Source organism: Lontra canadensis, unplaced genomic scaffold (assembly GCF_010015895.1).
Source record: "Lontra canadensis isolate GAN:19392208 unplaced genomic scaffold, GSC_riverotter_1.0 scaffold111, whole genome shotgun sequence".
NCBI classification, from domain to species: domain Eukaryota; kingdom Metazoa; phylum Chordata; class Mammalia; order Carnivora; family Mustelidae; genus Lontra; species Lontra canadensis.
In genome coordinates this window covers 1714753-1730041 of record NW_022631105.1, presented here as the reverse complement: position 1 = coordinate 1730041, position 15289 = coordinate 1714753, and the positions used below count along the sequence as shown (strand labels likewise).

At 38.1% G+C, this 15289-nt stretch overlaps 1 protein-coding gene across 6 annotated transcripts in view; it reads right to left on the bottom strand.

Annotated features, from left to right (window-relative positions):
- LMBR1 (limb development membrane protein 1) overlaps positions 1-15289 on the bottom strand; it is a 147965-nt gene that overhangs the window by 62221 nt on the left and 70455 nt on the right. The window contains exons 1-2 of one of the 6 annotated variants that reach the window (XM_032840296.1): positions 5348-5353; positions 3372-3375 (exon numbers count right to left, since the gene is read on the bottom strand). The exons of the other annotated variants lie outside the window; for them this stretch is intronic. Coding sequence (XP_032696187.1) covers positions 3372-3375; positions 5348-5352 — 9 coding nt within the window. The 5' untranslated portion in view covers position 5353. Of the gene's footprint in view, positions 1-3371; positions 3376-5347; positions 5354-15289 lie in introns of those variants that run through there. 6 annotated transcript variants of the gene reach the window in all.

The following is a 15289-nucleotide window of genomic DNA, read 5'->3' as shown; positions in this document are numbered from 1 at the left end:
TAATGGCTCAAATTACTGTCTTTGTTTTTAAAATGTTCAAGGCTTTGGAGTTCACCTATCATTTGTGTTTCTGGATTAAATTTATTTCTCCTAGGGGCGCCTGGGTGGCTCAGTGGGTTAAGCCTCTGTCTTTGGCTCAGATCATGACCTCAGGGTCCTGGGATCGAGCCCCACATCGGGCTCTCTGCTCAGCGGGGAGGCTGCTTCCTCCTCTCTCTCTGCCTGCCTCTCTGCCTGCTTGTGATCTCTGTCAAATAAATAAATAAAAATCTTTAATTAAAAAAATAATAAATAAAATAAACTTATTTCTCCTAGTGCCAGCTTGTCAACTTCTTCCCATCTCTGTCACCTATTATTCACGGACCTATAAGAAACAATCCTAGTTTCTTGATGATGTCAACACCAGACACACAAGCATTTCTTATCATTCCCTTGCCATCATGATTAACATACAAGCTCCTAATGAACTTAACCTCCATGCTACCACAGCCCAGCACATGCACTAGCTTGACTCCCTCATCTCTCAGACTCACCTCTAAGAACTCAAGACTGTGGGACTGCTCCATATTTCTCTCCAATATCTCCAGTCCTCTAACCTACACTGGTCTTCATCATTATAACCTCCACTCCTCCATTCTTATTTTCACTTGCCTGTACCCTATGCTGAAATGTGTCTTTTAATGATACTTCAGTACCAATAATAATTCTAATATATTCCTGGTCCCTTTGATTTCTACCAGACTACCTTAATTCTACTGGTGGCTCACTCCCTGAATTCTCAGTCCTATGAAAGACATTTACAAAATCTTGAGAAACATGTGCTACTACATTCCAAAGTGGGCCTTTGCTGTTACCTGGCACGACTTAAGCTGATCTCTAGCTGACTAATGATGCCCTCAATTTTTAAATGTTTTCCATTCTCCTTGATCCTAAATCTCATCTCCTACTTTCTAGCAAATTGTAGCTGCCCTTACCTCTTCCTTAGTGGGATATAACTGGAGGGACTGCACATCCTCAGTTTCCTTTCCCTACCTCTGGTTTCTCCGTCTCTGTTCTTATTTTTCATTCTTTACATAAAGGAAAACACCTCAGATCCCTCTTCTCCCATGGCTCAGGCTTAGATGTTCACCATTTCAACATGCTGGATCGGTGCTTCTCCAACTTTGGCACACGTCAGCATTACCAAGGGGCTTGCCAATCCCTGAGAACCAGCCCAAAGACACCTCAGTTAATTCTGACGAAGAGAGGGCATCTGATGAAGACACCAGATAGACTGCTCTGTTCTTCCCCCAGGTGATCTTGCCTCCTCATTTAACCAACGACTCTGAAGTTTGTATCTTTCGTCCAAATCTTGCCACTGAGACCAAGACCAAGAGGAGGAGCTGCCTCCTCCCCTCAAGTATCTCACAAGTACTTAAATTTAATTCTAAAGTCAGACTCCCACTTTATCCCCTAAACCCACTCCTTCAGTGTTAACATAACCCAACTGATGGCACCATTACCCACTGCATTGTTTTCCAGATGCTGCAAATATCCCTGTCATCCCACCCTCCTGTTGTGTGCACGCACGTGTGCATGTGTGCATGCACATACACACACATACACACAAACTCACACTTGGACCCTGATCTATTCAAACACCAAGTCCTCCTGATTCTATTGTGTTATTATGACTAACTCTATCCACTTCTCCTTCTGCCACCACATTCATCTCACCTGGACAACTCCCTACTTTGCTAGCTAGTAGTCCGATAGCCAGCTCTTGTCTCTCTCTGCCTGACGTCCTGCCTACACTGCAGTGAGAATGCAATCTCTGCAAAACACAACTCTGATCATGTCACTCTTAGTCAGAACTTGCTAACAGAAATACAGGCCATCAACAGGGAAACAGGTGCATTAATGCAACAACAAATAAACAACAAGTCTCATTAGTACCACTTCTAAGCAAATGAGGTGCTATACATATATCCTTAAAGTTGGGTCCTACTCTTTCTTCTTACTCTTTCTTACTTACTCTTCTTACTTCTTTCTCTTACTCTTAGATGGTGTACAAAATAATTATAGATGAAGCAAATTATTTATGATTTAATAGCATACAAAAGTGCTGTCCAACAGACCCTTCTGTGACAATGGAAATGTTCTAGTCTATGTTATCCAAGAAGACAGCAACTAGCCATATGTGTTTATCAAGCACTTAAAATGTCGTTACTATGAATGAAGAACTAGTTTTTAATTTTATGTAATTTTAGTTCTTTTACATTTATACAGCCCCACAAGGCTAGTGGTTATCATATTGGTCAGAGCAGATTATTAACCCCCTGCTGCTAACAAAATCTGATATAAGTACTCTCTGTACTCTGAAGTACTTTCTGGTTATTTTTCTAAATTTAGCCTTGATATAAAATTATTTGAAAAATAGCTTCGTTGAAGTAACCTCATTTAACATGCTATTGCTCTACTTAATATTTTCATTAGCATTAATGTCAAAAAGAGAATCTACTACTAAATTCAAAAACCACCCCTTCTGTTTACATTAAGAAAAATTACATGCAGCCTATGTATGACCTGTCTGACAGTAATACTAAGTTTCAAGACCCAAACACTTACTCCCATACACTGACATATTAAGTCTTCAAATAAATCCCTTTTGTTAAAAAAAAATTATATGTGAACAGTTTTTCTAAAAAGAAACAAGCTACATAATTCCAAAAAGATGCCTCTATTTCAGATATTGAATAATATCAAGAAGAAATGTCTAAAATGTATACTCACATGCTTAGCAGTCATATAAGAATCATTTAACAAAAAAAGACCTCTGTAGTCAAATCATATAAATTGCTCAAAATTTACTATCAATATTTCTTTTGAAAAATAGTGAATAACTCACAAAAAGAAATCTCATTTTCAGTTATCAGTCTAAGTACAAAAGAGTGAATTAGCAATATTACACTTACAGAAAAGGCTGCCACAGAGCAAGTCATCAAGTTTGCTGGATAGGATTATGCCTGTTTGTGAAATACTGAGGATGACTGCTGTAGGAAGAAATCACTGCTATTCTGACTCAGTCCACTAGGAGGCCAGGACAGTTATGTTCTCCTTTTAATTAGATTCTTTTTTTTATTATTAAATGAGGTAAAAATCAGCCGAACTTGAAATCACTGAAGTGTCACATTTATGAACTTTAGCAACACCAATATAAAAACATAAATTCTTTCATTAAATGCAATGTGGCAGCCTTTTTTTTATTGTCAACAACTTTAGGACAGAGAGAAGAGGGGTAATGGGGCTATAAATAACCTGAGACTTCATCTGTTAATTCAGAATTGACCGCTCCTACAAGTGCCAAAAAATACATAAACTATGGTTACCACCTTTCTTGAGATCATAAAAGTATTACAAAGCCTAAAAAGTACAGGCTTTGTGGCATGTAATGTGTGAGATTTTTAAACTTTTGTATGTGATTCTGTCTGTAAAGTAATGAAAGCATTGAGAGAGCTTTTATCACTACCATTAATCACCAGCAGGACAGCATATAAGCAAAAAAATATGCCTACTGCTCATTTTTCCATTAAGAGTCAGAATCAGGAGCTAGGAAGCCCCAAGGGGAAGGTTCCTATCAACTCTATTCTTGCATATGCTGAGCTAAAAGATGTGCCAGATGTCAGAGTAACTTACTGAAATACCCTGCAAATAACAAAGTGGCAGACCATTGTCAGAGAGGAAAAAGGTTTCCACTGTTTATCTTAAAAAGTAAGTCTCCTGAATATAAGATCACAAACTATAAGAATTTGAACTTATCAACAGTTGTACCTCTTTCAAGTACTTTTGAATGTTTATACTATGTCATACATTATTAAGATCTCTGGACTCTAATATTTTTATCCCCAATATGAATACTTATCTTAATCCCACCCAAAAACCATGAACCTAAGTTACTTTAATGAAACTCCACCTTTTTATTAAAATTATAGTTCAATAAGCACTCAAAAGTACTAGTTAAAAACAGCATTGAAACTAAGTACTTTCCACTAATAAAACACTATAGTGTTTTTTAAGAAAAGTAAGCTATATAATTACACTAGTTTCACATCAATATTATTTTGAAAATTACAACTATCAAAACACTATAAAAGGTTAAATTGAATAGACTAGTAAAAACTAAATACATGTGGACAGAGATTTCTTTTAAGATTTAAATAAGCACTGAATAATTCAGGTAAAAGTTTAAAACATTAAAATAGTTATAATTGCTTTTAGAACTTTTCCTGCTTGTCAATTGCACACTTAATTGCTTTGTGCTGAAGATCAATGAAGTGACAATGACAATGTATATACAAAAGCTCTAACAATAAGCTGACATGTTTCTGTGGTGATGAACATTTAAACAAGATTTTGCCTGGACATCTTGACCTCTCAGAAGGTATGTAAACACCATGTTATATACTATGGCTCCACCCATCAGGAAAGCCTGGGAAAATTTTCTACATTTACAGAACATTTAAAATAAATATCAAGCCACTGTTCATTTAACAAAAAGAGTCTCTTAGTAACACTAAGGTAAGGTTTGCTCAGCATGCCGTCAACACTGCACCAAACATACATGCCGTCATCTGGAAGATCGATAGAAACACTAACAAGGAACAGAAAATAAAGGCAGGTATTAATTATTCTAAACCATGAAAAAAGCTACAAACAGGCATCAGTAGAGTGTCAAACATTTCCCCCCTTTGCTCCCAAGGTAATCATTAAGCGTTTGGACAAAAAAAATTTTGGTCCCAAGGCAAAGAAAACAGCTTTATAGAAAGCTTTGTTAAACTACAGTGAAATATTTCTTAATATATTCTGCACTTAATGTAATCTATTTCAGATGGAAAAATTAAAACTCTAAGATGTTCAAGTTATTAAAATTTGACAAAGAGAATCTATTTTAGGATAAGTTAAAATAAAAACACTATCACTGCCCATTCATTTAACTAAGATGTTCATTGTATTCAAATTTATGAGAAACTTCCCATGATGTTAGACAAACAAAAATCCTCAAGATCCGGACACCTGCTGGCTCAGTCGGTTGAGTGTCTGCCTTCAGCTCAGGTCAGGATCCCAGGCTCCTGGGATTGAGCCCTGCATCGGCCTCCCTGCTCAGTGAGGAGACTGCTTCTCTCTCTCTGCCTCTGCCTGCCGCTCTGCCTGCTTGTGATCTCTCTCTCTCTCTCTCTCTCTCTGACAAATAAACAAATAAAATCTTAAAAAAAAAAAAGTGCAAAGACCTTATATTAAAAATTTAAAACATAATTCTAAGTTCAGGAAAAAACTTTCGCAGTATACTACACTAAATTATCAGAACAACTTCATGGCCAGCCAGTGAAGAACTTTCATTCTGCTTCTTTTCCAATAATCTTTAGTATCAATCTCACAGAAGAGAAGAGATGGGAACTGATATCTACCAAGCTCCTACCAGTTGCTTTACATACACTCCCTGAATCTTCATGATAAATCAGAAGGTAAATTGTATTAGAAATGAGGAAGCTCACATCCCAGAAAGTAAAACAATCTGCCTCCGGTCGCCCCGTCGCAGTGAGTGAGTCGGCGCTCCCTGCAAACTCAGGTCTGTCAGCTCTCAGAGCCCGTGGTTTCCACCTCCTCACACAGTACAAAAATGAGACACCAAAGACAACTGATGTGGACACAGGGAGGCGGGGAGAATGCTTAAAACATACTTAAGACAAACCTCTAACATAGTAAAAGAAATAAAGCAAAGCACATAAAAGCTTCTTTTACTAGAACATTAATTTTCAATTCCATAATAGCAAACTCATGCTGAGGTCAAATCCTTAGTCCCATAAGAAACTTTTAATACAACAGAAGTCAATATCTTACCATTTGTTTCATAAAACACCCACACATAAACCCCAACAGACACAACAAAACAAAGATCAGTAGGGTTTTTATCACATTACTACAGAAAGCGTACAAAATATTAAAGTGCAGAATATAACAGAGAGTGTCACCACGTAATTTAGATGTAGCGTCTCCTCGCTTATGTGGCAAAGAGGACATTCACACGAAAGCACTAAGAATTCCAAAACAGCACCCAAAGCTTAGGGCTATCTGCCCTCACTCCGTTATCTGGGTTGGGCCCATCTCTCCCTGATTTCCACATCTCCCCCAGCTCTCAATCAAAGCAGCTTTGGGGGGTGCCTGGGGGGCGCCTGGGGGGCTCAGTGGGTTAAGCCTCCGCCTTTGGCTCAGGTCATGATCCCAGGATCCTGGGATCGAGCCCCGCCATCGGGCTCTCCGCTCCACAGGGAGCCTGCTTCCCCCTCTCTCTTTGCCTGCCTCTCTGCCTACTTGTGATCTCTGTCAAATAAATAGATAAAATCTTAAAAAAAAAAAAAAAAAAGTGGCTTTGGGTGGACAGGTGTGCATGCGGGTGTATTTTACAGTTTTCCACTGAAAACCAATAAACTGACATTTCAGTTTTACATATCAGCTTCGATTTGGGTAATGTGAGCTCCTCACCAAGAAAAATAGCCTTTCATTCCTTCCTATTTGTAAACAATGACAGTCCACCATCTACTAAATACTAGTGCGTATTCCACAGAACTTACAGGAACATCACACAACTACCTGGGCACCCATGTGGCTCACCCAACAACACCCAAACTTCCACACCAACCTGGCCAAATGTAACCACTAGTTTGAACTGCCATGTTCGTCATTTATTTACTTTTATTTCTGATTGTGGTAACACACACGTAACACAAAGTTGACCATTTTGAAGTGTACAGTTCTACAGCGTTAAATGCCTTCATTCACGCTGCTCTGCCATCACCGTCCCCAGCCATCCCCAGAACTCTTCCACATTCTCCAACGGCAACTCTGCGCCCATTAACAGTGACTCCCCATTCCTTCCTGCTCCTGCACCCAGCCCCTAGCACTTACCATCCTATTTTCTGTCTCTATGAACTTGACCGTTCTAGGACCCGCAGACCAGTGGAACCACAGTATTTACCTTGTTGTGTCAGCCTCACCTCCCTCAGCATAATGCTCTCCAGTCTCACCCGTGTTGCAGCATGTGTCAGAATGTCTTCGATTTTTAAGATGAAATAACGTTCCACTACATTTTGTTAATCTGTTAATCCACTGGTGGATACTTGGGTTGTTCCACCTTTTGGCAGTTCTAAATAATGCTGCCGGGAAAAGAAGCATATAAAGATCTGTGAAGGAAAGAGAGGAAGATGGCGGTGGAGCAGGAGGACCCTGGGCCAACTGGTGGCCAGAGGGGAGGTGGGTGGGAGGACGGGTGGAGCAGGTGATGGGGAGGAGGGCGTGCACTTGCTGTGCACAGCTGGTATATGGAAGTGTTTCACTCAGTTGTACGCCTGAAACTGAGTAACTAACATTACTCTGTTTGTTAACCAACTAGAACTTGAATAAAAACTTTTATAAGTGAATAAATGACTATCTGTGGAGTTCTCGCTTTCAATTCTTTTGTGTATATACCCAGAAGTGGAACTGCTGGATCATAAACAGTAATTCTGTTTCAATTTCTTGAGCAACCACCATACTGTTTTCCACAACGTCTACACAACCTTACATTCCCATCAACAGCGTTCAAGTGTCTCATCCTTGCTACATCCTTACCAATACTCGTTATTGTTTGGGGGTTTTTGCAGTTGTTACCCGCCAGCCTAATGCATGGGGAGAAATACCTCACTGTGGTTTTAATTTACATTTCCCCCAAAACTGGTACTATTGAGGTCTTTCATGTGCTTATTGGCCACATACATGTTTTCTCTGTAGACACGTCTACCCCGGTCCTCTACCCCTTTTTTATTTGATAGATTAAGTCCCAACACCATGTTCTTCAAAACTGCTTTGGCCATTCTTGGCTCTCTGCTCCTCCGTAAGAATTTTACTATCTGCTTATCACATTCTTTAAGATAACCAGTTGGAATTTTTTTTAGAATTGCACTGATTCTAAAAAATAATTTGAGAACTGTTATTCTTACCATATAAAGAAAGCCTAAACACAGAATAACCTATCCATTTAAGTCTCCTGTATCATCTTTCAATGAGATTTTTTGTTTCCATATATTATTTCATAAAGATTCTACATATCATTTGTATGATTTATTTCAAAATACCTTATGCTATATTGCTACTATAAAAATTTTTAATTAGATTTTCTTTGTTGTTATTTATTAATTTTCTATTTTAATCCACATTAATTTTTTCTATGTTAATCTTATATCCAGGTTCCTTGATAAGTTTTTATATTTGAATTAATAATTTATTCTTAGATTCTATGGGGTTTTTCAACAGACAATATCATGTTAATAATATTTTGTTAACCTTTCAATTTTTCCTTTTCTTATCTAACTGTACTACTAGTAACTCCATAACAGTGTTATTGTTAGAAATAAAGGATTTCAGATGGCATCCCAATGTTAAAGTAAATACTTTCTACATTTTACCATTAGGTACAATGCCAGTTATGGACTTAGAGTAGATATCCATTATCAAGTTAAGAATGTTTGCTCAAATTCTTAGTTTGCTTTTTAATCATGAATGGGTTATTGATTTTGCTAAATGCGTTTTGCATCTCTTTGGAGGCACTCAAATTATTTTTTTCTCATTTGCTTTCTTAATATGAATTATAGTACCATAGATTTTCTAATGTGAAGCCAATCTTGCATACCTGAAATAAAATTTTCTTTGATGATGATTTTTTGCATACATAGCTGAATTCAGCTTAATATTTTTTGATTCACAAGTATTCACAAATAAAAATGGCCTATAGTGATCCTTTCTTATACAATCCTTGTCTACTTTCATTATCAAGATTCTATCAGTCCCATAAAACTGTCAGTGTTCCATCTTCAAATCTCTGAACAAATCTGTATGAAACTGAAGTTAATCTATTCTTTGACTTCTGGTAAAAATATCCTACAAACTGTCTGAACTTGATTCTTTAAAAATCAGAATGACTGTAGAACTTTCATTTCTGGCAATACTGAGAATAAGATATGCTTAATTTCCTCTGCCAAAGTGTCTGAAATGCTAGAGCAAATTTTTTTTTTTAAGATTTTATTTATTTACTTGACAGAGATCGCAAGTAGGCAGAGAGGCAGGCGGGGGGATGGGCAGCAGGCTCCCTGCTGAGCAGAGAGCCCGATGTGGGGGCTCAATCCCAGGACCCTGGGACCATGACCAGAGCTGAAGGCAGAGGCTTTAACCCACTGAGCCACCCAGGCGCCCCTAGAGCAAATATTTTTAAATCTCCCTGAAATCTTTTCTTTGTCGATTTATTCTGAGCAATACATTGAGTCTGGTAACCCTCACAGTGTTGACTTTTCCCAGATGTCAGATCATTTTCTGAATTCCTATTCATCTTTATATTTAAAGAGTTTTTTCCCTCCTGGTTCTCTTTATCACCTCCTGACTATGGTGACAGCAGAACTACTAAATGGATCTAGAAAGCAGATCTTAGATAGGCAGGATCTGGTTCTGAGTGATGGTCTCAGTAGCCTGTATCTCGGTGGACACTTGTAAGTACTTACTGGACACTCTACCACCAGAATCCCCATTTTCTATGTCAGCCTACAGTAAGTACTACAGCTGCTTGCTAACTGCAGCTCCCCTCTGAGTACCCTGGTCCTTTCTGTTCCTCACATCCTTTACCAGCAGAGCCAGATGGTTTGAATTTTTAAGACCAGGTCAAAGAAGAATGTGAAAAACACAGATATACTCAGATAAATGGAAATGATAAAATCAATTTGCTAACAGATGCAAAACTAGATAGTATCCTAAAGGACAACATAATAAAATGTTTGGAGCTATCTTTTGTATAGAAAAGAAATCAATTCTATCAGACAAACTCATTTTCATTGCTCTTACTTTCCTACAAGTTAGCTCTAACCCTAAAGAGATGTAAATAGCCAAGTCAATAGAAAATCAAGCAAAGGTACACACCACCAGTCTTCTACAAAGCCTAGGACTCCACTGACAGAGTACCCAGCATCTCCATTGCCCATTTCCAAGTCTTGGACAACTGCTCCTGGCACCAGAAAATTTATGTATGCAAAATAAATTATTAAAGTAAAAAGGATATAAAATATATGTACAAACTAATTATAATTATACAGTACTCCAAGTACAAATATTGACAGGTAATTTGGAATGATATAAAGTGTAATGTCAGATTAATTGGCTTCCTATGAAATTTTTTAAATTAAAACTAAAATATTAATGAAAAACGACAGAAGTCAAGATACACAAGATAATCAAACAAAATCATCAGCCCCATAAGTATGCTTCATGCAAGCCCGATAAGACCCAGGAAAAGTAAACATTCAGGATCCTACATTACAGATGCATTCAGGAAGGATTTGTACATTTGTAGAAATCATCCTGGAATCTTGAGGATTTATGAACATCAGACTGGAAGAGATCTTCTTTGAACAGTAAGGCCATGAGTGGCTAAAACGTTTACAAAGCTAAAGAGGAGAGGCCAAAAGAAAAGACTGGGCCTCCATATTTGCTGACAAAATCACAGCCATTTCAAGCAGAGACCACAAAACCTCCCAATCTGGAAAAAGGCCAAAGAATGTCCCCAAATTAACAATTAGCAAATTAGTAATGTATTTCAGATAAAGGGCCAGTAAAATTAACAGGTAGAGAGAAAAGAGGAATCAGGGAGATTGGTTCAAGATGATGGATCATCACGGAAGACAGGAAAAATATAAAACAAATAATCAATCAATCAATCTGCACCATTCCTAGCAGCGGCAACAACACCAAGCATAGAGTAGCTCACTGAATGAATTATGCTAGAAGATAAGACTGCCATCAGGAGACTAATAATGTTAAGAAATCTCTAAATGATAGAAAGTAGATGGTATCAAATCTACGGAGAAATTATAGACTAACAAAGGGGGAAGTAAGTACTAAGAGCCATAAGCTTCTAGTCAAAAAGTCCTGGGCGCCTGGGTAGCTCAGTTGGTTGAGCGACTGCCTTCAGCTCAGGTCACCATCCTGGAGTCCCCAGAGAGTCTGCACTGCGCTCCCTGCTCAGCAGGGGGTCGCTTCTCCTGCTGACATTCCTCCTCTCATGCTTGCTCACTCTTATTCTCTCTCTCTCAGATAAATAAATAAAATCTTTTATTAAAAAAGTACAAAAATTATAGATAAGAAGTACAGGAAAATCAGAACACAGTAAAATATTTAAAAGTAATAGATAAGACTCATATTCTTATATAATTGCCTTAGAACCGAATACAGAGAAAAATTAATTCAGATTCATTCTTTTAATCACCTCACAAAATTAACTACATAGATTAAAGTATTAGATCGTTGTAAAATCTCACAGAAAAGGGTAGCTAAAATAAAAAAGACTACATTATTCCTTCTTGGCTTTGAGGGATGATAATACTTAATGAGCTAAACCAATATCAAATCACTAAGAAAGAATGTAATTTTAAAGTGTACAAAAGCTAGGACAAAATGCAACCAGGTCTTATTTAGGCCTGTTTATGTAATATTTATTGTCAAGTCCTGAATCACACGATTAATTTAAAGGCAATTAAACAGCACATGTCATAGTTAAATAGGACCAGGTCAAAAACATATATGGATTATGAATCTTGAATTATATTAAATGAACTTTCTACAGCCAACTTTAATTATACGTTTATATAAACCATTTTTAACTAAAATTTATTTAGAAGTACTATACATTAAGTTAAAATGACAAAGTGATACATAATGCTTTGAAACAACTTTTATGCTAATTTCTTATCTTGGGGTTTCCCAGCAGGTATTAAATACTGAACCCCAACCCCTAGGAGGTAAAGGCCTGTGGAGGAACTCTCAGGGGAGACTTCTGCCCAGAACTAAGGCCGACAGTACAGTCTTCCCCCATCAGTGGGCAAAGGGTGTGAGTGTGTGAGTGTGTGTGTGTGTGTGTGTTAAATGAGGAGGCCCCTTTGCTAAAGGCTTTCACCGGGGCCTCAGTTCCATCTCCTCACCTCTATGCAGCTGTGACTCTCCGTCACCGAGTAACTACCTCTCTGTCCTGACCAACACAGCCAGGGCATCACCTACTCACTCAACACCATCCAGGTGTTGTGGTACCTGTTCAGTTTGGTCTTTGGAGATTTTCCTGCTTTCCTTGAACTTATCTATGCATTTAATTATAGAGGGATTGGTTATACAGTTAAATTTTTGGCTTGCTTCTATTTAACAACTTAAGAAAATTTATGAGTTGACATCAAACATCATATAACTAGATCCAAACAAAGTCTTATATATAAAATATATAGACTAAAATTTCTCTATGCATTACAACTTATAATATTTTTTAAACTCTAACATCTCGATTTTTTTTAAACTATCTTTTATAACCTTCGTATTTTATTTCTACATATTTAAATAAGAAAAGATTTCAGACAGTTCTTTGCAAATGTTTCTCAATAAAAACACTCCAGGCCCAAGTCGTCTATTTTTAATACATAAAAAGCCAAATTAGATAAAATTATTATTCCGTCTCCTCTAGTTAGCATTAATTTTGAAGTTCCAGGGCCATCTTAATGTGCAGTACAGAATTTTTAATGAGGCAAATACCTTTACCACAACCCGGTGAGGATTTACGGGGTGGGTCTGCAGAATCATGATTTTTCTCATCATTAGTTTTATGCTCTTTATCCACATTGCACTTAAACCTCAGTGCCTCTTAGATTCGCGGTATTTAAACAATCATTCATTATAGCACTAAATGACTAAGAATTTTTAGAAAAGAAAAAACACGATGCTCAAAACCGCCATTGTGGTTTGTGAGGTTCACCCGAGCGACCCGCCAGTCGAGTCCTGGAACCACGAGCACACGCCCTGGATCTCCACCAAAACCTGACAATCCCACCAAATATACATTCACAAGCTCTCGAGGTGTTTTAAGGAAAAATATATAAATTTATTGATTTTTTTAAAAAAATAGAAATAGTATGAGATATCTTTTTAGAATTGCACTGCAGTAACCCTTCTCTAACCTCTAGAAGGTTTGAGAACTATTTGATTAGTAAATATTAACACGGGCAAAAAACACTCCTCAGAGTCTAGCAGTAGCTCTGCCATGGATTATGTCCTTGAAGTTTGCCAAGAAAACTTGGCCTTCAAGACATTCTCTATAAGAAACATGCAATAACGGGGGCGCCTGGGTGGCTCAGTGGGTTAAAGCCTCTGCCTTCGGCTCAGGTCATGGTCTCAGGGTCCTGGGATCGAGCCCCACATCGGGCTCTCTGCTCAGCAGCAGCCTGCTTCCCCCCCCCCCTGCCTGCCTCTCTGACTACTTGTGATGTCTGTCTGTCAAATAAATAAATAAAATCTTTTTTTTTAAAAAAGGAAGAAACATGCAATAAAATTTGCCTTGGTAACTTCTCAACATATTTAACAGATCAAATGAAATACACGAAAGCAGTTTAAAAACAAACACAAAGCAAGCATGAACCTTCAGTAATATCTGGCAGCAGGGAAAGAAGATGAGAGCGCCTATTCTATGTAAGAATGAGATGTGGCACATAAGCTAGTAGGCTAACAGTATTAACACTATTTTCAAGGTTTACTTTGACTTTTCATCAATTTCTGTCACAATGGGAGTAAACACCAGCACCTGTCTTCCTGCTTCTGAGACATTCCAACCCAGGAGACATGCTAGTTCTGCACTGACGGGCCGGGCCAAGAAGGAAGCTGGGAATGGAGCACTATGGGCAGAGGAAAGCTCAGCCACTGAACACATGGCCCCTTAAGGGCATGGCCGGGAAAAGGAAGACGCTCACCCCCAGGGCAGGGGGTCAACATCCTGCCAAGCCGGCTGCAGTCAGGCTCCAGCACAGCAAGAGACCGGGAACCACCAGTCTCACCTAAGAGGCAAACACAGTGGTGACTGGGGGGCTCCTTCCCAACTGCCAGCTAAAGAACAAGAATAAGGGTGGGGAGATCGGGTTTTGTAAACCAAACCAAGGATGGTAAAGATTCTGTAAAGACTCACTCCATTAATGAAGAGCCTCATTCTAATTTAACCTGGAGGTTCTGGACTAAAAGCCTAAACTGTACCAAAACAATGCAAACTCTCATGTCTTCTTTTGTGTTGTGGTTCTAACATGATTCTAAAAATAACATGCCTGCATGATAACCTGCAGAAACCTATAACCAGCCCCTCCAGAAAGGGGAACACTGATGCATTTTTAGATCCTTCCTCTGACAAATCAATGGGACTTCATTTTTCCTCTATAAAAACTTTGTCCGCAACAGGCTAAGTATATATATTTGGGAAGACCATGGTAAATAAGGGAAAAAGACACACCTACAAACAATCACAACAGAATTCTAATCCCTACTGCAGGAGGAGGAAGCAGCTCACCACAAAGGAGCCCCACTGGAAAGACTTAAGGAGCACCAGGAGGTAGCACTTGCAGACAGAGTCCACCAGGAAGTGAGATGAGGGCTTCTGGGCAGAACCGCACATGGAGACAGGAGGCCATGAAAGCACCTAGAAAGGGCTGCACAAGGCGAGGAGTTCAGTGGGAAACAGCTTGGGGAACAGGGGAGCCTCCTGAAAAATTGGCCTAAAGGACAGATGTGAGCCAAATCTCCAGAGTTGTAGATACAATGTTACAGATGTTAGGCTTCATTTTGTTGTCAGTTAAAAACTACCAAAAGATTTTATGGAGGTGAGTTACACGAGATCATTAAGAAAACAATGCTGGAAGACAGTGTAGAGGTTACACTGTACAGGAAGGAAACTGGAAGCAGAAAAGACAGCAGGACAATGGTTTATATAATCCAAGTAAAAAATGATGAAGCCTGAACTAAGGTAATGCCGAAAAGAAGAGTGGAACATTCAGAACACTTTTTCAGAAATTATTCATAGTTTTTAAGTTATTTAATGCACTAGGTTCTTATTACAACGTAAGGTACTTTATTATATCTCTTCTAAAAAAAATCAGAAGTATAATTCAATTCTGGGCACTTAAGAAGGAAACAAAAATCATCAAAAGATCAGAAAAATCTTTTTGATAACTCAAAAAAGCCTTTAAAAATTTTTAAGCCCTTCCCATGTCTGTTTTAAAAATCAACTGCTTATAATAAAAATTAATATTCATTAATTAATGTGTAAAGAGAAACATTAAATATCAAGTAATCCCAACTAAAATATGAAAGTATACAAGTAGTTAAATCCAGCATTCTAAACAACTTCAAATTTCTTCTTTGTGTTCTAAAAAAGATAATAGGA